At 44.6% G+C, this 25,000-nt stretch overlaps 1 protein-coding gene across 1 annotated transcript in view; it reads left to right on the top strand.

Moving 5' to 3' along the window:
* The window catches only part of LOC138945926 (von Willebrand factor A domain-containing protein 8-like), a 53,088-nt gene extending 29,274 nt beyond the window's left edge, over positions 1 to 23,814 (top strand). Inside the window, exons 25-43 of the mRNA XM_070317444.1 lie at positions 117 to 255; positions 2,919 to 3,136; positions 5,026 to 5,145; positions 6,457 to 6,527; positions 11,549 to 11,674; positions 12,084 to 12,148; positions 13,212 to 13,363; positions 14,494 to 14,692; positions 15,099 to 15,180; positions 15,677 to 15,881; positions 16,508 to 16,622; positions 16,920 to 17,029; positions 17,271 to 17,317; positions 17,603 to 17,711; positions 18,725 to 18,850; positions 20,128 to 20,286; positions 21,391 to 21,489; positions 22,710 to 22,948; positions 23,168 to 23,814. Of these exons, the coding sequence (XP_070173545.1) occupies positions 117 to 255; positions 2,919 to 3,136; positions 5,026 to 5,145; positions 6,457 to 6,527; positions 11,549 to 11,674; positions 12,084 to 12,148; positions 13,212 to 13,363; positions 14,494 to 14,692; positions 15,099 to 15,180; positions 15,677 to 15,881; positions 16,508 to 16,622; positions 16,920 to 17,029; positions 17,271 to 17,317; positions 17,603 to 17,711; positions 18,725 to 18,850; positions 20,128 to 20,286; positions 21,391 to 21,489; positions 22,710 to 22,948; positions 23,168 to 23,270 (2,484 nt within the window). The 3' untranslated portion in view covers positions 23,271 to 23,814. The remainder of the gene's footprint in view (positions 1 to 116; positions 256 to 2,918; positions 3,137 to 5,025; positions 5,146 to 6,456; positions 6,528 to 11,548; positions 11,675 to 12,083; positions 12,149 to 13,211; positions 13,364 to 14,493; positions 14,693 to 15,098; positions 15,181 to 15,676; positions 15,882 to 16,507; positions 16,623 to 16,919; positions 17,030 to 17,270; positions 17,318 to 17,602; positions 17,712 to 18,724; positions 18,851 to 20,127; positions 20,287 to 21,390; positions 21,490 to 22,709; positions 22,949 to 23,167) is intronic.
* The last annotated feature ends 1,186 nt before the right edge of the window (positions 23,815 to 25,000 follow it).

The raw sequence follows: 25,000 nt of genomic DNA, 5'->3' as shown, positions 1-25,000 counted from the left end.
AGGATAGATAGAGCTAAGCAAGGGGTAGTTACGGGTGTGGGAAACACGGGGACGCAGAAGATGGTGGGGGTTGCATGAAGGTGTCAATTTAATCTCTTTTTCTGTTCGCACACAAGGGGCCTGTACCAATGTTCGTAGAAAACAAGAAGTTGGACCGCACAGAGACACGGGCATCGGTCTTCACAGAGCAGGAGGCCTATTGGATGCTTCCGCTTGAGGAAAGCAACATCATCTGTGACGTGGCTGTCAGCAAAAGTGAGTACAGTGTAACCCCCCAGTTAAGACCTTGAAAAATCTGAGATATTCAGGTCTTAAAAAAGAGAGAGTCTGAAAATTGGGGTAAATTTACAGAGGTTCTGAACAGAAAAGTTAAAAAAGCAAGGTCTCAAAAGGGCAGAGGTTTTTAACGGGCGGTTCTGGTGAGGTTATGCCCCCTCTTTCTTTCGGCTGGTAACTGGCGCCACCTCGGGCAAGATCACACGAGAAAGGAAACAAAAACTTGCATCGGTCCCAAATAGCATATCGGTTTGGTAACAGTTCGTGTGTAAGACTAAGTCGTGCATTTTATATGGTAAACAGAAAATGGTCGGTTCTGGTGAGGTTATGCCCCTTCTTTCTTTCGGCTGGTAACTGGCGCCACCTCGTGGCAAGATCACACGAGAAAGGAAAAAAAAAACTTGCATCGGTCCCAAATACATATCGGTTTGGTAACAGTTCGTGTGTAAGTTGTGCATTTTATATGGTAAACAGAAAATGGTCGGTTCTGGTGAGGTTATGCCCCTTCTTCCTTTCGGCTGGTAACTGGCGCCACCTCGCGGCAAGATCACACGAGAAAGGAAAAAAAAAAACTTGCATCGGTCCCAAATAGTATATCGGTTTGGTAACAGTTCGTGTGTAAGTCGTGCATTTTATATGGTAAACAGAAAATGGTCGGTTCTGGTGAGGTTATGCCCCTTCTTCCTTTCGGCTGGTAACTGGCGCCACCTCGCGGCAAGATCACAGGAGTTGTCTCGCGCGCGTTATCACCCCAGAAGCGCTCATTGGGAGGGGGGGGGGGGGAGGTGGGGGGTCTTAAAAGGGGGTTCCACTGTACAGTTCTTGTTTGTCGACTTGGTCAAAGAGATGCTTGTGTAAAAGCTCTTGACAGTGTTTGCTTGTGTAGAAGAGAGGGTCCATATCATCTGTGATTTGACTACAGTGGACCACCCCCCCCCCCCCTTTTAAAACCTCCAAACATCTGAGAAAATTAGGTCTTTGAAGTGTGTGTAAGTGTAGGTATGTGCGTGAGTGTGTTCGTGAGTTTGTGTGTGTATGAGTGTGTTTGTGTGTTTGTTTGTAAACGTGTGTGTGTCCCATCTAATAATATGTGCGCATGATATGAGTGTGTGTTTTGTGTGTATTAAGTTTCTGTGGGTGAGTGAGTGAGTGAGTGCGTGCATGTGAGTAACTACGTGTGAGTGAGTGAGCGTGTGTGAATGAGTGAGTGTGTGTGGGTCTGTCTGTCTGTCTTTGTGCGTATGAGTGTGTGTTTTGTGTGTATGAGATTTGTGTGAGTCAATGAGTGTGTGTGTGTGTGTGTGTGTGTGTGTGTGTGTGTGTGTTGGGGTGTGTATGTGTATGTATGAGAGAGAGAGAGAGAGAGAGAGAGAGAGAGAGAGAGAGAGAGAGAGAGAGAGAGAGAGAGAGAGAGAGAGAGAGAGAGAGAGAGAGAGAGAGAGAGAGAGAGAGAGAGAGAGAGAGACCGGATTTGTCCTTCGCAAGGGGTATGCAGTGCCTTGGCATTGCACTCCTACTTAATTTACTGATGTTATGAACACAAAATGTGAAAAATTAAGGTCTTAAAACTGGGGAAGTCTCACATTGGGTCTTGATCAGCGGGTTTCACTGTCTCAGCAGTTCATGTTTAGTCAATACATACTCAAAGGGATAAAGGGATACATTTGTAATAACCTTCACATTGTTTGCCTAACACTTTCTACCCCACCTATGTTGACCAATTTTTTTTTTTAGGCGAGACCAGCTGTGCTGCAGCAGGTCACTCAGAATTGTAGTAACTGCGTAGAAACTGTGTATCAACACGCTGGAATGCAGGCGTTAGATCGACGTTACAGGCAGCGACTGAAGTGACTGTGTGTACGGATATATCCGTACCAGGTCAGATAGAGCCATATGAGTGGGTACAGATATATCCGTACCTGGGAGACAAAGAGTTAAGTAGGAAGAAAATAGATACTTTGTTAGTTGACATCTCTGGGATGGGCGTGGTGGTAAGACGTCGGCCTCCTAATCGGAAGGTCGAGGGATCGAATCCCGGCAGCGGCCGCCTGGTGGGTTAAGTGTGGAGATTGTTTTGATCTCTTAGGTCAACTTATGTGCAGACCTGCTAGTGACTTAACCCCCTTCGTGTGTACACGCAAGCACAAGACCAAGTGCGCACGGAAAAGATCCTGTATTCCATGTCAGGGTTCGGTGGGTTATGGAAACACAAAAATACCCAGCATGCCTACTCAACGACAGCAGAGTGAAGCTGACTATACTAGAGTATACATGTAGTGCGGGGAACCCAAATGGGCAAACGAGCTCACACGAAACCAGAAAAATCTGGAACGCTGAAGAAGAAGAGGAAGACATCCCTTGTGCAATGGTAACAGTACACTAAAAGAGCACAGGTGTGCATGTTTCTGTAGCATAGCCAAATCTTACAAGAGGTGTTATGTAGAGTACAACTCACCAGTTTATAACCAAACTAGTTACATTGTATTAGCAATATACTCAGAGAGGGATTTGATCTCTACCCAAGATCATCGACAAGCATTATACACAGAGAAATGATAAAACAGTTCTGTATGTGTTTAAAGGTTCCGCTGTACATACTGAAAACAATTTGTCTGCATTTCTTGGTCTATTTTCATCCCCAGCTGCGGACAGAAGCCCGGGTCAGAACAAGCATGACATCATCCACGTAGCAACGGCCAATCCCATCTGCCTGTACAGCATCAATCCTGCCACCAGCGCCGCTAACTTCATCGACCTGTACGACGTTTTCCCCTCGACGGCCGGCGCCTACCGCCCTCGTGTCAAGATCCTGGCCCTGGGGTCGCCCATGGATGATTCTGTCGTGCTGCATGAAGAAGTGGTGAGTCAGGATGTTGTGTTTTGGAAGAGATTTTTGGATGTGATGGATGATATTGGTCTGATGTAATGTGTATAGTACAGGGTGACCCCAAAAAAAGAGTACCCAAACAAAACGTCATATATTGAACAAAAATAAAGCAATCTTCATAAAATTTATTTACACCCCCCCCCCCCCCCCCCCCCCCCCCAATAGACCTTTTCGGTATATGAGCAGATCTCACGAGATATTCGTGAGACACACCCTTTGTTATGCTTTGAACGACGCGAGGACTTCGAACCTCGGCTTTCGCATCTCGTGCGAGGTAGATGTACCACATATTTTCCTTTGCTATGCTTTGAAGTTTGTGAGAGCTTGGAATACCAATAGGGTCTATTTACCGGCACGGTTGGCCTAGTGGTAAGGCGTCCGCCCCGTGATCGGGAGGTCGTGGGTTCGAACCCCGGCCGGGTCATACCAAAGACTTTAAAATTGGCAATCTAGTGGCTGCTCCGCCTGGCGTCTGGCATTATGGGGTTAGTGCTAGGACTGGTTGGTTTGGTGTCAGAATAATTTGACTGGGTGAGACACAGACCTGGGAACCCATACGATTTTGCCGTATTTTGTACGCATGATTGTCGAGAATACGATCAGTACGGTCAGTGGGAAAAAAATACGACGAGAAAAATTCCTAGACTACTTTTCTTCACAAGCCCATCCCGAAGCCGATCCAGTATTTTGGCTCTTGCATGATTACAGTTTTTGTCAGTAAACATTGAAAAAAGCATTTGTTTTAAATGTATAGGTAAACTGTGAGGCATGTTTTATTCAATGGATGTTCAAACGCAGTGTGGAGTACGCTAATTTTTCTGAAAATACACCAAGTTTGTTTGAGAATACTCAAAGTGCAAAACAGGGGTTCCCAGGTCTGGAGACATGAAGCCTGTGCTGCGACTTCTGTCTTGTGTGTGGCGCACGTTATATGTCAAAGCAGCACCGCCCTGATATGGCCCTTCGTGGTCGGCTGGGCGTTAAGCAAACAAACAAACAAACAAACAAACAAACAAAAATAGGGTCTATTTAAGACTAAGACCCTCTCCTTTCAAGACCTGTTTTTTCAGACTTTCTCTTCATAACCTCTGTAAATTTACCCATTTTAAGATTCCCTTCTTTATAAGACCTGATTTTTTCAGAATTTTGGAGGCCTTAAAAGGGGGTGTTCCACTGTAGTATTGTGAGGATTTTGAGAAATGGAAGTGGGGTAAAGGTTAGATGTTAGTTTCTGTGTGCAAGAGAAAGAGAGCCAGATAGGTTGTGTTTGTGTGTGTCAGCGTGTGTGTGTGTCAGTGTGTGTGTGTGTGTGTGTGTGTGTGTGTGTGTGTGTGTGTGTGTGTGTGTGTGTGTGTGTGTGTGTGTGTGTGTGTGTGTGTGTGTGTGTGTGTGTGTGTGTGTACATATAATTATGTGTGTGTGTCCATGTGCATGTGTGTGTGCGCATGTGTGTGTCTGTGTGCATGTGTGTGTGTGTGTGTGTGTGTGTGTGTGTGTGTGTGTGTGTGTTTGTGTGTGTGTGCAAGTCAGCAGATTAATATGGGATGAATAATTGCAACGTATGCTTATGGTGCATGAGTGCTTTTGTGTGTTCCGTTTCAAAAACCCTTAAAGGTTTCTGTTAGCGCTCATCTTGTCATGTCTCTCACATTTCCTTTTAAAAAGTGACATAGAAGGGAAAACAACTTTGAAAAAGAGACAGATAATTGCTGTGGAACATTTAGACATAAATAAGAGAATGATAAAGAAAAATTGGAAGATTAGGAAAAGAAGAATAAAGAAGTGAATAAAGAAAAACTTCGAATAAGTAAATTGACACTTTTTTTTTATATCTCTAATGATTTTTTTCTCATAATTTACAGACCAACGTAGTGTTGATGGTGAATGTGGAGAGTGGAGAGATCAGACGACTGCTGAGCGAAGGACTACCAGAAACTCCGCCAGAGAAACGTCGCTTCACAACGGTCATGCCCCAGGCAAAGGTCAGTCGACACTGTGTTGTGCAGACTGTACACTGTCCACTGGCAGGATTTCACTGACTTTTCACCATTTTTTGAATGATTTGGAGAAAAAAAATAGTTGAAAATGAAGTTGTGGTTATGTGAACAGTTTAAGTGCAGGAGTGTGATTTTCAATCTACTTATTGAGTCACTTGAGAAAATGTGACTCTATGTAATCGGTCAGTGTTAGTCTGTCCGGCCGGCCGGCCGTCCGGCCGGCCGTCCGGCCGGCCGTCCGTAGACACCACCTTAACGTTGGACTTTTCTCGGAAACTATCAAAGCGATCGGGCTCATATTTTGTTTAGTCGTGACCTCCAATGACCTCTACACTTTAACGATGGTTTCGTTGACCTTTGACCTTTTTCAAGGTCACAGGTCAGCGTCAAAGGAAAAATTAGACATTTTATATCTTTGACAAAGTTCATCGGATGTGATTGAAACTTTGTAGGATTATTCTTTACATCAAAGTATTTACATCTGTAGCCTTTTACGAACGTTATCAGAAAAACAAGGGAGATAACTAGCCTTTTCTGTTCGGCAACACACAACTTAACGTTGGGCTTTTCTCGGAAACTATAAAAGTGACCGGGCTCAAATTTTATGTGAACGTGACTCCCAGTGACCTCTACACTTTGACGTCTGCTTTGGTGACCTTTGACCTTTTTCAAGGTCACAGGTATGTCTTGAAGGAAAAAAATTGAAATATCATATCTCTGAAACTATTCATCGGATTTGATTCAAACTTTATAGGATTATTCTTTACATCAAATTATTTACATCTGTATTGTGTTGTGAATAGCAATTTCTTCCTGTCCATCTGATGCCTCATATAATATTCAGAACTGCGAAAGTGACTCGATCGAGCGTTTGCTCTTCTTGTTGTAAGTAGGGTCTAGAGGTATAACAAAACAATCCGACTGACTGAAGAGCGCCCATGCACTGGCAGTCAAATATACATGTAGCTTTTTGCCAGAGAGGTCATCAGAAAAAGTTGTTCTCAAAACGATAGCATTTGCTGTTATAGGGATCTTTTTGGGTTCTATGTTTGGTTGGTGAGTTGCTCTCTTGGTTTGTTGGGTTCATGTTTATCAGTATGAGTTTTGAGTATTCTGTTCAACACGTTGATTTTATTTCAGTTTTGTGGTTGGCCGTTTATATTTACTTGACTCTTCATCCTTTGGAAACATCTTGCATTTGATCAAGCAAAAGATACACTTTTTCAGATTTGTGGAGCATCTTTGTACGTTGCTTGCATGATATAATGTAATATTGTTTTCATTTTGAACTTACAGAATCCTTTCAGGATGTGCCCCAACCCCAGTCCTGATCCAAAGGGTACTGTGCTCTTCTACAAACTGAACGAGTAAGTCTTGATTGTACATGTACTGTTCGATCTCTTGAATATTAGCAGTGTGATAGTGAAAATGTTAGTAGTACAATACTGATGGTGGTGGTTTACTGATGAAAGTACAGCGGAACAACCCCACCCCCTCCCCCACCCCCTTTTAAAGGCACAGTTTCTTGTTCACGCGAGTGCATAAATTAACCTAGTTATTACGTGGTGTTTGGTCGGAGTTCGATTCAACTGAGTGATTCCGGCCTCCATTTTGTTTTACACAAACTCATGATGACGTCTGACATAGTTTGCCCCTGGGGCTTTTAGTCATACCTCAGGCAGCTATCCGTTAGAAGAACTACCAAGTTTCATTGACTTGCACCCGAAGAGTCAAGAACTGCAATTTTTTTACGAATTAATTTCGTACTCGGACCCTGCTTGTCTTGACCTATTTTTGGATCTAAATTTAGATCAGGTAGATCACCACATCATGCACACAAAAGACACGTCACTAGCAAACTATGTCAGACGTCATCATGAGTTTGTGTAAAACAAAATGGAGGCCGGAATCACTCAGTTGAATCGAACTCCGACCAAACACCACGTAATAACTAGGTCGAGCTTCACAGATGTCGTCGTTGGGTAGTTTGTTTTACTACCATAGGAGGATTTTTGAACTGTAAATGCACTCAGCTGCAACAAAAACGCAAAACGAAGGCTGTGAGCTGCACTGTGCCTTTAAAAAACAAAGGATTTCTGTTTTTTAACTTTGTTTTTTAACTTTGTTCATCTTACCACAGTCTGGGACAGGCTGATCTTTCTTAACCCAGTGTGGGATTTTCAGTGGGGCGACCACCCCCAACCCAGCGCGTCCCCGGGTGGCGGATAGGGGAACGGTCTTCAGATATGGAGATCAGCCGCTTGCGGCCGCGGACCAAACTGGCTCCGGGTGGGATCCCGGAAAATCCTCCCCCCTGTGCTCTCAGGGTAGGACGTACGGGCCATGAGCTAAGGGTGAGGTAACCCCGACAGAAAACCCCGAATGCTGAAGACGGAGGACCCGGGCCGCACGGCGCATTCTAACAAACCACGGGTACACGCACTTACGCAAATGATGACACAATCAACCAGCACAGATGGAAATGGCGCTCGCCCATTGAGGACCCCCCAGGGTGGAGCAGCGTCGGGTCCCATGCCTCAAAGGGACCCAGCCCCAACTACTGGAGGTCCCTCCCGTCCGTCTTGTCACGCCAGGGGACGCGGGAGGAAAGTGACTGGCACCACCACAACCAGGAAGAAACCCAGTCAGCAGCGACCTTTTCAGGTCATGCACTGGAACGCAGAAAGTATCCTGAACAAGAAGACAGAGTTGGAGCATATCCTGCATGAGAAGAACATCAACATCTGCTGTATTCAGGAGACGCACCTGACACCCCAAAAGTCCTTCAAAGTGAGAGGCTACCAATGCTTTAGGTCCGACAGAACAGACCGAAGCAAAGGAGGAATCCTGACCCTCATCAGGAACAACATCAATGCCTGTTTGATAGAAACGCACATGGAGGACTCCGAATATCAGGTGATTCGAATCCAGACGAAGACATCAGAATTCCATCTTGTCAACTTCTACTGCCCCAATGATAGACACCTCGCCCTTGACACGATCCCCGCAAAGGCCTCCAACTTCATCGTGGTGGGTGACTTCAACAGTCATTCACAGAGTTGGGGATATGACCACCTGGATCGGAGAGGAGAAGAGGTGGAGAACTGGCAGGACGACAAAGGTCTCATCCTTTTGAACAGTCCCTTTGACTGCCCTACATTCTACTCCAGAAGATGGCACACTACATCAACTCCTGACCTAGCCTTCTGCACGGAAGACATGCACCAGCTAACCAGCAGAGAGGTCGGAGAACAGCTAGGTGGAAGTGACCATCGGCCAGTCTTTTTGACCCTGGGCATGGAGTCCTGCACTGAAGCTTCCTTCCCACGGTGGAACTACAAAAGAGCGAACTGGTTCCTCTTTAGACACCGCACCAGCGAACTCACCAAAGACATCAGAGTCGAGGGGCGAGACATCAACATGGTGGCGAAGGACTTCAACATGAGCATCCTCAGAGCAGCGCGTGAGTCCATTCCCAGGGGTGCCAGGAGAGACTATAAGCCCTACTGGAGCAATGAATTGCAGGAACTGGATGATGATCTAGCAGACGCCAGAAGGGAAGCAGAAGTCAACCCGTCACAAAACAACAACATCCGCCTCCAGGAAGCCAAAGCCAAATTTCTCAAAAAGAAGCTACAGGCAAGACGGAGAAGCTGGCAAGAGAAAACAAGCTCTCTGAACCTTGAGAAGGATGGCAGAAAGCTCTGGAGGCTCACCAAGCAGTTGAATGATGAGAACACCAGCAGAGGAAAGATCACATTAGAAGAGAACGGGAAGGTGCTAACTGGAAAGCATGCTGCCAACCAATTTGCTGAAAGCTATGCAGCTGAGAGCAACCTCCATGTTAGCCCCGAGAAACAGAGAGAAGCAAGAAGAGAGAAAAGAGAGAGACCTGCCAGACAGTCGACAGTGGACGCCATGAGTCAACCACTCACACTCCACGAGCTGCACTCAGCTCTGAAAAAGTCAAAGGCGAAGAAGTCCCCTGGCCCAGACGGCATCACCAACGAGATGCTAACCCACCTTGGTAGTGCAGCAGAGAACAAGCTACTCGAGGTCTTCAACAGCAGCTGGCAAGAAGGATCGCTACCACAACTCTGGCGAGAAGCGATCATGATCCCCATCTTAAAAAAAGGGAAGGATCCAAAGAAGGCCACCAGCTATCGCCCAATCAGCCTCACCAGCTGTGTTGTGAAGACCCTGGAGAGAATTGTGAACGAGCGCCTCAGGTGGTACCTGGAATCCAGGAACCTCCTCGCCCCTGAACAAGCTGGATTCCGACAGTTCCGCAGCACTGAAGATCAGGTCACTTACCTGGCGCAAGAAGTTGAAGATGCCTTTCAGGAACAGAAGCTGGTCTTTGTCACCTGGATAGATCTTCAGAAGGCCTTTGACAAGGTCTGGAAAGATGGACTCCTTGTAAAACTGCTGAGGAAAGGCGTGTCCAGCAACATGTACCAGTGGATTCGCTCTTACCTCTATAACCGCAGGGCAAGAGTTAACGTCGACCAGACCAAAAGCAAGAAGTTCCTCCTTCGTCATGGCGTCCCTCAGGGCGGAGTCCTCTCCCCCACACTCTTCCTTCTCTTCATCGACGATCTGGTGTCTGAGATGCCCAAGGGGATCAAAGCTGCTCTCTACGCAGACGACCTTGTGATCTGGTGCAAGGAGGAGCACGCAAGTACTGCCACCTACAGAATGCAGCAAGCGGCAGATAGGCTGAACGCATGGGCAGAAGATTGGTGCGTCTCCATCAACAAGGAGAAATCCTCCACCACCCTATTCACACTGTCGCCAAAGCAGAAAGCCGGAACCATTAGGCTTGGTGGAACTCCTCTGAGAGAGGATGAAGAAGCAACGTACCTTGGTGTCACCTTTGATAGACGGCAGACCTGGAAACCACACATTGCACAGGCAGAGACGAAGGCCCGGCGCAAGCTAGCCATACTCAGGAAGCTGGCAGGTACCACCTGGGGAGCGAACGAGAAGATACTGAAGACAGTATACCAGGGAACAATCAGACCCCACCTCGAGTACGGCTCCACAGCGTGGTCAACCTCAGCCAAGACAAATCTGCAGACCCTTGACCGTGTGCAAAACCAGGCCCTCCGACTCATCACCGGTGCAATGAAATCCACGCCCATCAAGGAAATGGAGAAGCTTACCACCATCCAACCCCTCTGTCAGAGAAGAGAAGCCAAGACTATGGTACAGGCCGAGAAGCTCAAGTGCCTACCCGACCACCCCATGAAGCACAGACTGAGCAACCTCACCAAGAACCGGCTTAAACGGAGCAGTTTTGTACACGAGAGCAAGAGACTTTCTCGACAGTACAGGGAAGTCCTTCCACAGAACACTCTACCTCTGACTCAAGAAGAAGAGGAAACCCCCAAGGCAACAGAGAAACCAGGCATCCAGATCTGCACCAGTGTTCCACATGTTACCTCAGGAGAAGATCAGAATGACACAGCTCGACAGGCACTCACCTTAGCCCTGATCGACGAACAGTACCCAAAAGAGGCGTGGATCCATGTATACACCGATGGATCAGCAACTAACGCCGTGCTCAATGGAGGTGCAGGCATTCTCATCCAGTTCCCTGGGGGACATACAGCTACATCCAGCGTTGCCACTGGCAAACACTGCACAAACTATAAAGCAGAAGCAGAAGCTCTCATGCAGGCCGCCTCCTTCGTTCAGGACTCCGCAGACCCTTGCTACCAAGTTGTCTTCCTCTCGGACGCCCTTTCAGTCCTTCAGGCCCTAGAGAACGACAAACTCCCACAGCTGGCCAAAGCATTACAGATGGTCAGACAAACCAGAAGAGTTGTCCTCCAGTGGATACCAGCACACTGTGGGATACCAGGAAATGAAAGGGCAGATGAGCTGGCAAAAGAAGGAGCCGTGGAAGACCAACCTGAAAACAGTGTCAGCTTTAGTGAGCAGAAGACAATCATCAAGGCATTGATGAGGCCAAGGACAAACAGAGATGACTACCACACAATGTCCAGAGAGCAGCAAGTCAACCTCATCAGGCTGCGTACTGGCTACAACAGGCTCAATGCTCACATGAACCGAAAGTTCAAGCTGGCGCCATCACCAACCTGTGCCTGCGGTCAAGAGGACCAAACAGCGGAACACATCTTACAGCGATGTCCCTTACTAGATGAGGAACGAAAAGAAGTGTGGCCGTCACCAACTCCCTTGCAGACCAAACTATACGGCAGTCGACAGGAGTTGGAGAAAACGACAACATTTATCACCAGTGCTGGACTGATTGTGTAACCTCTGCGAACGCCAAGAAGAAGAAGAAGAAGAAGTCAAGTTGGCTAACATAAGGAAGATGAGGCGTTTGTCCATTGCATGAATCTTGTGCTATTTATTTCAGGAGCAACGTGGAGGTGTTGAACATTCTAGAAGGGATGTCTCACTCTCTCTCGCTGCCCATCAACCTGCAGGCTTGCCACGCTATTGACGCCCATAGATGGGTTTTGTGTGAGGCAGAAACCAACAGGTGTGTGTTTTGTGTGTGTGGTGGTTGGGGTGTTTGAGGGGGGGGGGGGGGGGGTGAGGGAAGGGGGAGGCAGGGGGAAGGGGAAAAGGGGGGAGTTTGGTGATGAAGCATAAATGTGTGTGTCTGTGTCTGTGTGCGCGTGTTTGTGTGTGTGCGTATGTGTGCACATGTGTGTGTGTTTTAATTGTTTGTGTAGAACTGTTCCTGTGTATTTGTGTTAACATGTTTGCATGCATGCACACTGCATTAAAATATGTTGCAGCTAAAGTAACATATTTGTGCTCACTGTTTTAAAAAACATTTTATGGATTTAAATGTAGTTTAGTTGTTGTTTTTTTGTACTGAAAACAAGCCATTGCTTTTTTGTTATTGATGATCTTGGCTGTATGAGAATTTCTTCTTTTTCCAGCAAATACCTGCTTGACAGACAGGCTGAAGACAAGTTTGAGCTGCAGCCGATTTCAGAGACTGGAGGTAAAAATCACAACTGAAAACTTTATCAAAAATTAAAAATCCCACAAGACACTTGATACAAAAAGACTCCTTGGTGTCTGGATTGAGTATGTACCACTGTATGTGCAATGCTAGCTATCTTCCTTTAAGCTCAGCTCTCTTTTATTTCTTCTCTCATTTGTTTTTAGCTCTCTCCATTTTTGAGTCACTTGAGAAAAAGTGACTCTATGTAATCGGTCAGTGTTAGTCTGTCCGTCCGGCCAGGCGTCTGGCATTATGGGGTTAGTGCTAGGACTGGTTGGTCCGGTGTCAGAATAATGTGACTGGGTGAGACATGAAGCCTGTGCTGCGACTTCTGTCTTGTGTGTGGCGCACGTTATATGTCAAAGCAGCACCGCCCTGATATGGCCCTTCGTGGTCGGCGCTGGGCGTTAAGCAAACAAACAAACAAACAAACAAAGACTCTCGCCATCTTGATGTTAAAAAGTAAATGTCTTACTGAGCTAAGTTCTTTCGATTGACTCATATTACTTTTTATGCATGTGCACTACAACGGCCAATCGAATGAATTACTTTTGAATGTTTTGTTTTAGAAATAAACATTCCATATTCTAACCTTTTCTTACTTAATATTTTTTTAGAAACTTTATACACTTTGCTGAGCTGTGTCATCCTGCAAAAGCCCTCACTTACTTGACTGTGCAAGTCAGTGTGTCCTTCTCACTCACAGTCCTTGTCTATCTGTGACTGTACATGCAAGTGTACATTTAAATCTCTTTTGAGTTTATTCTCTTTTTCAGTGTTTGAACACACAAACACCAACACACACACATGCACGCACGCAAGCACACACACATGCACACACACACACACACACACACGTTTCATGACAATAAAGTTTATTCGTAGTCGTATTCACACACACACACGCACGCACGCATACACGCACGCACGCACGCACGCACACACACACACACACACACACACACACACACACATACACACACACACACACACACACACATATACAACATCATTCGCACTGACATAATGCTACAATTAACCTTCATTCTTCCTGTCGCAGGTTACGGTCCAATGAAGATCACACAGATGACGGCATCCCCCATGTCTGACGCCCTGTTGAGCAAAACTCTGGGGGAGAAAATCAGTTCGCCCAACCGTGTAGCAGTCACACCGGATAGCTACGCTTCTGTGATGGTCGGCTTTCCTGAACTGGTGAGGGATGAGGATTTTTCTGTGCTGGATTTGCTCACAGCACAAGTCCTAACAAATACAAAATCCATGTGATTTAACTGGGAAAACATACAACTGTGAAGTATATCACAGATTTGGCTTATTGTCGCATTGACTTCAGTTAAAGAGGCTGCATGATGTTCCGTTTTACCTGACTGATATATATCCATCCCCCCCCCCCCCCCCCCCCTCGTTAAGACCCAGACTTCAGACTTCCCTTGCTTGTTCACATTGTCTGTTCTTCTTCATCTGCGTTCGTGGGCTGAAACTCCCACGTACACTCGTGTTTTTTGCACGAGTGGAATTTTACGTGTATGACTGTTTTTTATCCCGCCATTTAGGCAGCCATACGCCGTTTTCGGAGGAAGCATGCTGGGTATTGTCGTGTTTCTATAACCCACCGAACTCTGACATGGATTACAGGATCTTTTTCGTGCGCACATGGTCTTGTGCTTGCGTGTACACACGGGGGTGTTCGGACACCGAGGAGAGTCTGCACACAAAGTTGACTCTGAGATATAAATCTCTCGCCGAACGTGGGGACGAACTCACGCTGACAGCGGCCAACTGGATACAAATCCAGCGCGCTACCGACTGAGCTACATCCCCGCCGCTTTATCTGTTCATAAACACTGTAAATTTACCTCCATTTTAAGACTACGTGTTTGACCATTTTTACTCCGCCATTTAGGCAGCCATGCGCCGCTTTCGGGGGACATTCTTTCTGGAAGGTGCATTTTTTGTACTGATGAGAGATCAGACGTCATGGAATATATGTGACCCTCCACCACGAAATGAGTCGCATGTCACTTCACGCGGTTCTGCGCTAGGCATAATATAAGTCCGGGGGGTGTCTAGTAACAGTGTGAGGGTCACCATAGTCACAGGCTTATTACTCGAAAAATGTTCACTCTTTTCTAAAACGGGTTTCACCACTGGATAGAGAATAAAAAAACTCTTTAAGAAAATGTAAAAATATGAAAATCATGAAAAGGTGACATGCGACTCATTCCGTGGTGGAGGGTCACATATGCCCTTGCATTAAAATGGAAAACCAAAGGGAAAGAAAGAATATTTTTGTTTCTTATCGAAAACTATCTTCCATCCTTCAGGGCACAAGCGAGATCTACTCAGCCCCAAGACAGGAGCTTCAAATGTCCGACACTGTCAAGAAGTCAGATCCATTATTTGGTCTGGTTAGCAAGCCGGCCTCTCCCAACCCCGGCCGCACTGTGGCCTACCTGCCCGAGTCGGGACAGGTGATACGGGCTTTGCCTACCTGGATGGTACCTGAGGATGTCGTGCCTGAAGGTAGGTATCATTTGATGTTCGCTTTTCTGATTGTGTTCATGTGACTTGTAGTTGTACCTGTCTAAAATGTGTACAAAACATGAATAAAGAAAATGATAATATTGAGGCACAAGAAAAAGTAACAAGCCATGTATTTCTCAAGATTCCAACCTGAAGACAAACTTAAGAAACAGGATTTGACATCGTTTTTAAAACGAGGACAAAGATGACGACGAAGATGACGATGAAGAAGGACGACGGCAACGACTACGTTAATTTGTTTATAACCTCTGTCAAATTACCTCCATTTGAAGACTCCCTCCTTTTTGAGACCTGATTTTCACATTCTCAACACAGACTCAAGAAACAACACATTTGTGCATGTGTATATAATATTTCAGTGGAAATAATCAAAGTTTCATTACAGCTGCAAGTAAGCCAGACCTGAGTGGGTACCTAGAGGTGTCGGACTTGGCTGGTCACAAACTGAGATACATCCCTGTGCCTGGGTGAGTTATTGTCCTTGTGTTGAGTTAGCTGTGGGTCACTTTTCAGAAAATTGTTGATATTTATGTGTCAAATGACTTTTTGCTTCTCCAAAGTATAAGGTGTGATGGCCTGAATATTGTCTTAGGATAATTTACGCTACCAATGTAAATTCAGGCATAAGACGTTTCTGATATTTGTGGGAACACTATCACTTTCAACGGTCTAAGGATCATTTTTCAGATCCCCCAATTGCACCATAAACACGTTTTTTTTCTCAATTTTCGTCAAAAACATTGCAAGGATTTTGTGATCTCATGCCTACAATTTTAGGAGATACAAGTAACGAATTACAGAAAAACACTTGCAAAGAACTTTTTTGTTTGTTGGAAAAATATGTTAGAATGTTGATGTGTGTTTGCACATGCATGTATGCGCTTGCATGTGTAAACGCATGCATTTGCATGTGCGTTTGTGCATGTATGTGTTCTAACCAATAATATTCTTGTACACTTCCAGATCTCGTCAGGTGTCGCCCTACGTGTCCTGGCTGCTAAGTGCTTCAGAAGTGAGCGTGTACATTGCCCCGCTGTCAGATGATGAATTGGTTTCCGTTGACGTTGGCGGATGTCTGCGACTGTGGGAAACCTCGGTGTCACATCTGGAGCAGTCGTTGCAAGAATGGCGAAACATGATTGGCTACGAGGACTCTCGACCACTGCAGGTGTGATGACTGGTTGTCTTAATGTTTTGATATTTTAGTTTCAATTGTGTTTTCTTTTTTCGTGGTCGAGTATTGAGTTAATATTTCTTGTCTGATCTTGCTACGTATGTATATGTGTGTGTGTGTGTGTGTGTGTGTGTGTGTGTGTGTGTGTGTGTGTGTGTGTGTGTGTGTGTGTGTGTATGTCCGTGTGTGTGTGTGCATGCTTGTGTGTGTGTGTGTGTGTGTGTGTGTGTGTGTGTGTGTGTGTGTGTGCTTGTGTGCATGCATGCATGCGTGCGTGCATGCGTGTGTGTGAGTGGACGTGTGTGCTTGCATGCGTACACACATGCATGTGTAAATGCATGGAGTCATGTGTGAGCACAGGGCAGGCAGTTGGTCTCAGCCGAAAAGTATTGGTCATTGACCCTGAGGTCACAAGGCTAACCAACTATCAGAGTGAAGTGGCTTTTATCTCGCCACACATACATAAACAACATATTTTCACTCTGTACTTCCTTTGACTTGCGCCCAATACACCGGAACCACCTAGCTATTGTGTGGATTTTTCTCATTCTAACCTTTTACAATGAAGCGCCTTGTAGCCCTGAAATACGGTACTTACAGAGATTTTGTGAAAATGACAGGTGAACGAAGAGCGAGAGAGCGGCAGAGATCACGACAACATCGACCCCAAGCATGGAGAGATAGACCCACAGAATGCACCGCATGTTGGGGGTGGAAACTGGGCTGGTGGCACCGGTAAGCCTTTCTACTTATTAGTTTAAAGGTAACATGCACCATTCTTCCTGTGCAAGCAATCTTTTGAAATTGGCACAGATCTGTCTAAGGTTTAACAGGTGATATGAACATCCCTTTGCTTAGTCACATACAGTTGAAACGGCCTAGACTTCAATAAAATCTGAGAAAATTAAGTCTTGTACAGTGAAGTTCTGTGCATTATATTTTACAAGCTTAGATGGGGAGGCTTTCGTGCAATGAATTATGTGGATTTAGACTGTAGTAATTCAGCACTTGATGGCAGCATGATTTCTACAGGTGGCAGCAACACGGCGGGACTTGGTGGGTTCGGTGGACCGTATCGCCTGGATGCAGGGCACCAGGTGTTTCAGGTGCCAGACTGGGAGAAAGCCGCGGTGCCGCAAGAGGTCAGTTATGTTGTTGTTGTTGTTGTTGTTGTTGTCGCTGTTGTCATCGTCGTCGTCGTCGTTGTTGTTGTTTTTCCCCCTCTCTCCACTTTTCTGTACCCCTCCCCCCCTGTCTTTTCTGCTTTTCTGCCCCTCATAAACATTTTATCCCTAGTTCTCCCCCTTTTCTGTGTGTTTGCGTTTGTTAGTTTGTGTGTGTGTTTTCTTATATAATGCATTAAACTTGTTTAATTTTTTTAAGGTGACTGAAGCTGCCAGAGCAATGGGACAAAAGGCCTACAGAGAAAGGTAGACACACACACACACTCACACTCACACACACACACACACACACACACACACATGCACCCACACACACAGTGGATTTATTCGTGTTTTCCCCCCAGATTTTTATCATTTATTCTAAAGGGAAAATGATCAAACCGTTTTGCAAACTCAAGAAACTTTACTTAAATGAGAAATATTAAAGAACAAAGTCAGCGGTTAATTATCTTTTTTTTTTAATTCTGTAAAATTCAAAGAATATTATGATGAAGAGAGTTGTTAACTGAGCGCTATAACTCTGTGTTTCAGACTACGGGAGATAGAGATGAGCGAGTTTGACGGAGAGACGTATGAGAAGTTTGCTTCCAGCGTTCGACGTCAGGTTCAGTCGTTGAGAGTAATTTTGGATGCACTCCAGGTTGGTGGTTCTCTTCTCCTTTGTCCTCCCTGTTTCTCATCCTTTCTTTACCTCATTGTCTCCCAGGTACGGATATATCCGTACCCACTCATATGGCTCTATCTGACCAGGTACTGATATATCCGCTCAGACTGTTAGCTTCAGTCGCTTCCTGTAACGTTGATCTTACACCTGCATTCCAGCGTGTTGATTCACAGTTGCTACACAGTTACTACAATTCTGACCTGGTGCAGCACAACTGGTTTCGGCTCAAAACAACCTTGGTCAACATAGGTGGGGTAGAAAGTGTCAATTCAGGCAATGTAGTGTTAACTTTGATAATGTAGGCATTGTTCTTGGTACGGTGAAACTTTTGCGTACCTGTCGTTTTAAGACATTGCTTTTGGAGTTTTTCTTTACATACAGACTGTCAATTCACCTTCACTTTAAATTAAGGCTGGATGTTCTTAGAATTTTTGTAAGTCTTGAAATAGAAATTTCACTGTAATTGATTTTTATTTTTTATTTTAGTGTACAATGCTCAGTATATATAATTAACTCCCCCCCCCTCCCCCTAACACACCTACCCTCTTCATGTAATTCATATTTGTTGGTGCACCTATATTCATGGGTGCAACTCTGCCGGCTACACGCCGGCAGCCGGTTTTTGGTTTCATCGGCTGCCGATGTTTTAGTTCCAGGAGAGTTTTTTTTTGGCATTATACTAAAAAAGCTGGACCCCAACTTTTGCCGGTTTTTGGAATTTTCCAGGTTGCACCCATGTATATTGCATGGCTTTAACTCGGAGCCAGGTATGGGGAGGCGGGGTAGAACAGTCTTAAGTGAATATGGCGATAAGATTTTATTATTTATGTGTAATCATCAGGCTCATAATCACATATAAACAATAAAATCATATCGCCATATTCGGTTAAGACTATTCTACCCCCTATCAGTATTAGTATTAAAAAGAAAAGGAAGAAATAAGCATGCTAGCCTCTTACACAAAGTTTTTACATTTTGTCACTAAACAGGCCAAAGGCAAAGAACGGCAGTGGCTGAAGAACCAGGCCTACGGAGATCTGGATGATGCCAAGCTCATCGAGGGACTGACGGGCGAGAAAGCCATCTACAAACGCAGAGGAGAGAGAGAACCGGAGGTAAGAGCCAGTTGTCAGAAAACTTCACTCTTTCCGCTTTCGTTGAATGTTCAGACCATGTGGTATATGCTGCTGGTCTTAGAAAGGTTGATAGAGTTAGTAAAATGGAATAACTTACTGCAGTCTTGAAGCTGAGCAAAAACAGATTCATGGATTGAGTGAAGGGAAATAACTGCTACCACGGAGCAGAGCAGAAGGCAAAAGTGCAAGGGAAGACGAGAGTAAAACAAAGCATAAACCTTTTTTTCATTCAATTGTCTTACTTTTGCAGTACATTTCCTGTGAATTAATATTTCATTTGCCTTTATGCAAGGGTTTTACAACGCAGTTGCTCCCCTTCATTCATTTTATTTGTACTGCAGATTTTAAGACCCAGTGGTTTTTTTGACTCACATGCGAAGCAAAAGTGAGTCTATGTACTCACCCGAGTCGTCCGTCCGTCCGTCCGTCCGGACGTCCGGACGTCCGGACGTCCGTCCGTCCGTCCGGAAAACTTTAACGTTGGATATTTCTTGGACACTATTCAGTCTATCAGTACCAAATTTGGCAAGATGGTGTATGATGACAAGGCCCCAAAAAACATACATAGCATCTTGACCTTGCCTCAAGGTCAAGGTCGCAGGGGCCATAAATGTTGTCTAAAAAACAGCTATTTTTCACATTTTTCCCATTTTCTCTGAAGTTTTTGAGATTGAATACCTCACCTATATATGATATATAGGGCAAAGTAAGCCCCATCTTTTGATACCAGTTTGGTTTACCTTGTTTCAAGGTCAAGGTCACAGGAGCTCTTCAAAGTTGGATTGTATACATATTTTGAAGTGACCTTGACCCTGAACTATGGAAGATAACTGTTTCAAACTTAAAAATTATGTGGGGCACATGTTATGCTTTCATCATGAGACACATTTGGTCACATATGATCAAGGTCAAGGTCACTTTGACCCTTATGAAATGTGACCAAAATAAGGTAGTGAACCACTAAAAGTGACCATATCTCATGGTAGAAAGAGCCAATAAGCACCATTGTACTTCCTATGTCTTGAATTAACAGCTTTGTGTTGCATGACCTTGGATGACCTTGACCTTGGTCAAGGTCACATGTATTTTGGTAGGAAAAATGTGTAAAGCAGTTCTTAGTGTATGATGTCATTGCTAGGTTTAGGTCAAGCATGTGAGTCGTATGGGCTTTGCCCTTCTTGTTTCTTCTCTCTTTTAAAGTATATTTGGCAGTTTTAAAAGGAGGCTCTACTGTAATGTAAAATGTGATGTTCCAGCTTGGCTCTCCACAAGAACTACCGAAGAGAGTCCGTCTGGTAGTGGACGTGTCCGGGAGTATGTATCGTTTCAACGGCCATGACTCACGTCTGACTCGAGAGATGGAAGCAACACTCATGATGATGGAAGCCTTCGAGGGCTACGAACAGAAGATCAAGGTGAGGTGTCAGCAAAATAATCAAAATACATGTACATGTGTTTTTCTTCTTCAGCGTTTCAGAATTTTCTGGTTACGTGTGAGCTTGTTTGGGTTCCCCACACTATACTCTGAGAGCATAGTCAGCTTCACTCCGCTTTCGTTGAGTAGGCATGCTGGGTATTTTCGTGTTTCCATAACCCACCGAACTCTGACATGGATTACAGGATCTTTTCCGTGCGCACTTGGTCTTGTGCTTGCGTGTACACACAAAGGGGGTTAAGTCACTGGCAGGTCTGCACATAAGTTGACCTGGGAGATCGGAAAAATCTCCACTCTTAACCCACCAGGCAGCAGCGACCGGGATTCGAACTCACGACCTCCCGATTAGGAGGCCGACGTCTTACCACCACGCCACTGCGCACGTCTGTACATGTGCTGAAATTGATGAGCGTATGAATCACGTTTATGAGCATACTTGATTTGAATTAAAATTTGTGTCTTCTTAAAATGTAAGAGTGCATTAAAAAGTAAGGAAAAACATGCTGAAGTGCCTAGTTCACATTTATAACGGAAGTCAAGTATATGTATGCATGAAGTTTCAGTCCACGTTTATTCAACAAGCACTTCAGATATGTAACTGAAGTGAGCCATTAATACATGTACTAAAATTAGAGAAATAAGCCAGAAAGAGATTACATATGTGGTTGTGGGTGTGCACATGCTTCTCAGTCAAATACATGTATGTGGCAAAAGAAATCACTTATAACCCCCCGCTTATAATCCTGTCCTGTCCTGTCCAGTCCTGTCCTGTCCTGGCCTGGCTGGCTGTGTGGGTGGGTGGGTGGCTGGCTGGATGTCTGTCTGTCTGGCTGTGTGGGTGGGTAGTTGCGTCTCTGTGTATGTGTGTGTGTGTGTGTGTGTGTGTGTGTGTGTGTGTGTGTGTGTGTGTGTGTGTGTGTGTGTGTTTGTGTGTATATGAGTGCATGCGTGTTTGCTTGCCAGTTAACCAGTGTTTCTTTGTGGTATGTGTACATCCATATTTAATGTGTGTTTGTCTGTGTCTGTGGAGATTCAAATGTCAGTCTATGCAAAGGAAGTAATCATGTTTCCTTCCCCACCTCAGTATGACATCCATGCCCACTCTGGAGAAACCTATGCTGATCCAATGGTGAAAACAGACAAGCCCCCGAAAAACAACAAAGAAAGATTGAACGTCTTAAAGGCAAGTAATCATACAGGATGAGGAAACAAAAACGACTGGGGAAATAAGAAGCCACTTTCATTTTGCCTAAAGATATGTGCGCGCTCTCAACTTTCAGGTTAAAAAGCTTGCTTGGATGATTGTGAGGATGTAAGTTTTGGTATTGTGGCTATACTGCGCCAGTCAGCATATTACAATGGTTCTGAGCCTATTTCACAAGTAGATTGGTAGCTAGCACACACTGCATCTTTACAGGTCAGACTTAAACACCAAGGAACACTTAATAGTCCATTTCTGAGATGCTGGAAGTAATGAAATCTGGTAGTTCAGATGGTATTTTGCAAGTTCGAATCCTGTATGGGACAGACACGGTTTGTTTTTTATGCGGACTCAGAGACGCTCTCTCTGTTCCACCCCTGTGTCACCGCTGTGTCTTGTAAAAGACCTCGGTTATTCTGCCAGAGGGCGGGGATATAGCTCAGTCGGTAGCGCGCTGGATTTGTATCCAGTTGGCCGCTGTCAGCGTGAGTTCGTCCCCACGTTCGGCGAGAGATTTATTTCTCAGAGTCAACTTTGTGTGCAGACTCTCCTCGGTGTCCGAACACCCCCCGTGTGTACACGCAAGCACAAGACCAAGTGCGCAACGAAAAAGATCCTGTAATCCATGTCAGAGTTCGGTGGGTTATAGAAACACGAAAATACCCAGCATGCTTCCTCCGAAAGCGGCGTATGGCTACCTAAATGGCGGGGTTAAAAACGGTCATACACGTGAAAGCCGTGGAAGTTTCAGCCCATGAACGAACAAACAAACAATTCTGCCAGAAATGCAGGTGGCTGACTACATTGAAAGACACACACACCTGGGTAGTCAACTCTTGTTGCTGCTAGCTTTCCACTGGGAGAAAGCGACCCAATTTTCCAGTAATGGAATAATAAAGCATGAAATGAAATAAAATAAAATACTTGACACTAGACAGGAGAAATTGCTGTCATAAGCAAACAAACTAGTTACATTCTCTCAGAACTGATACAGTCGATTCTCTCCTTACAACCATGTCTCGATAGTGATCACCTTTCCACCACGCCCATATACATAAGGATCCTAGACACGTTTTCCTTCTCAATGCTTCACCTGTCCATAGTGATCACCTGTCAATAACGGCCACTTTGGTCGGTCCCTGGGATGGTCATAATAGACATCTTCATGTAACAATGAAATACATTTTATTATTTTGCCGCAGATGATGCACGCCCACTCCCAGTTCTGCATCAGCGGTGACAACACCCTGGAAGCGGTGAAAAATGCCATTAAGGAGATCGGTGAAGAGGAAGCAGACGAACACTTTGTCATTCTCCTCAGCGATGCAAATTTTGATCGTTATGGGATTCGCCCTGCTCGCTTCGCTGAGATTTTGACGTCTGATGAGGATGTGAATGCTTACGCCATCTTCATTGGTTCACTTGGTGATCAGGCTATCAAGTATGTAAAGGTGGGGGGGATAGGGGATGGGGGGGGGGGGGGGGGGGGAGGGGGGGAAGTATATATGTGTGTTCATGCAAGCATGTGCAGTGGAACCCCCCTTTTAAGATCTCCAAAAATCTGAGAAAATTGGGTCTGAAAAAGGAGGGAGTCTTATAATGGGGGTAATTATACAGGGGTTATGGACAGGATTGATGTCTTCTTTGACTGTGTTTGCAGATTGAGCAAGCAGCTACCGATGGGCCACTCTTATGTGTGCATGGACACCAAGAACCTTCCCATGATCCTCCAGCAGATCTTCACATCCACAATGCTGAGCTGAACAGTATCAAAGGATTTCAACTTCTATTCTCAGTTATTTCCTTGTAATTGAGGTAAAAACGAAAACCACCTGGCATGTGCATTCATTTAGCAATCTAAACCCAAAAGGGAAAGGAAAGAGAATATTGACAGGAAGCTCAGCTGAGCAGTCTTAAAAGATTGTTGACTTCTTTTTTCAGTTACCTCCTTGTGGTCATGTGTTGGAAATCAAAGGCACCAGGTGCTTGCATTCAGTGAGCTACTTTTTTTTTTAGCATGATTAAAAGGAAAGCGAGTGTTTGCAAAGCTCAAAGGAAAGAGAGTGTTTGCAAAGCTCACCGGAGCAATCACAGAAGATTGTTGGATTGCTAGCTGTTGTCAATCATTTCCTTATGATTCAGGTTGTGTGATGGAAATCAAATCACCGAGGTGCTTGCATTCATTTGGCTTCTCTTTCTACATGTAATGAAAAGGAAAAGGAAATGGAAATGAATAGCACTGTGTCATACTAGTGCGTGCGTTGTTCAGCTTTTTTTTGTCATGGAAAGCAGATATTCAGAAGCAACTAATAAACAAGTCGCGTAAGGCGAAAATACAATATTTAGTCAAGTAGCTGTCGAACTCACAGAATGAAACTGAACGCAATGCCATTTTACTCGTAGCATCGTCAGGCCACCGCTCATGGCAAAGGCAGTGAAATTGACAAGAAGAGCGGGGTAGTAGTTGCGCTAAGAAGGATAGCACGCTTTTCTGTACCTCTCTTTGTTTTAACTTTCTGAGCGTGTTTTTAATCCAAACATATCATATCTATATGTTTTTGGAATCAGGAACCGACAAGGAATAAGATGAAAGTGTTTTTAAATTGATTTGGACAATTTAATTTTGATAATAATTTTTATATATTTAATTTTCAGAGCTTGTTTTTAATCCGAATATAACATATTTATATGTTTTTGGAATCAACACATGATGGAGAATAAGATAAACGTAAGTTTGGATCGTTTTATAAAAAAATATTTTTTTTTACAATTTTCAGATTTTTAATGACCAAAGTCATTAATTAATTTTTAAGCCACCACGCTGAAATGCAATACCGAAGTCCGGGCTTTGTCGAAGATTACTTGACCAAAATTTCAACCAATTTGGTTGAAAAATGAGGGCGTGACAGTGCCGCCTCAACTTTCACGAAAAGCCGGATATGACGTCATCAAAGACATTTATCAAAAAAATGAAAAAAACGTATGGGGATTTCATACCCAGGAACTCTCATGTCAAATTTCATAAAGATCGGTCCAGTAGTTTAGTCTGAATCGCTCTACACACACACACACACACACACACACACGCACACACGCACACACGCACATACACCACGACCCTCGTTTCGATTCCCCCTCGATGTTAAAATATTTAGTCAAAACTTGACTAAATATAAAAACAGGAAAAGAGAGAGTGGTCGAGTATGGAAAATTGTGTGGCTTTTGTGAAACACATTGTATGTTGAATGGGTTGTTAATGGGTGACAGAATTTAGACAAGAACTGACAGGATTTTGTGCTGACACACGTAAAAGATCTTGCATGTATGTCTAAACAGGATTAGTATCACTATTTCCGGAGCATGTTTAATCACTAAGTATGGCTGAGCATGTTTTGGCAGGAAAATGAATTCATTTATCATACCCTTTTGACATAAAAAAAATGTCATTGATGTCATTGCTGGTTTTTCCTGTTACTGTTGGATTGTCAGAATT

The sequence above is a fragment of the Littorina saxatilis genome, linkage group LG13 (genome assembly GCF_037325665.1).
Source record: "Littorina saxatilis isolate snail1 linkage group LG13, US_GU_Lsax_2.0, whole genome shotgun sequence".
Classification (NCBI taxonomy): Eukaryota; Metazoa; Mollusca; class Gastropoda; order Littorinimorpha; family Littorinidae; genus Littorina; species Littorina saxatilis.
The sequence above is the reverse complement of the archived record's forward strand: the minus strand, read 5'-3'. Positions and strand labels throughout refer to the sequence as shown.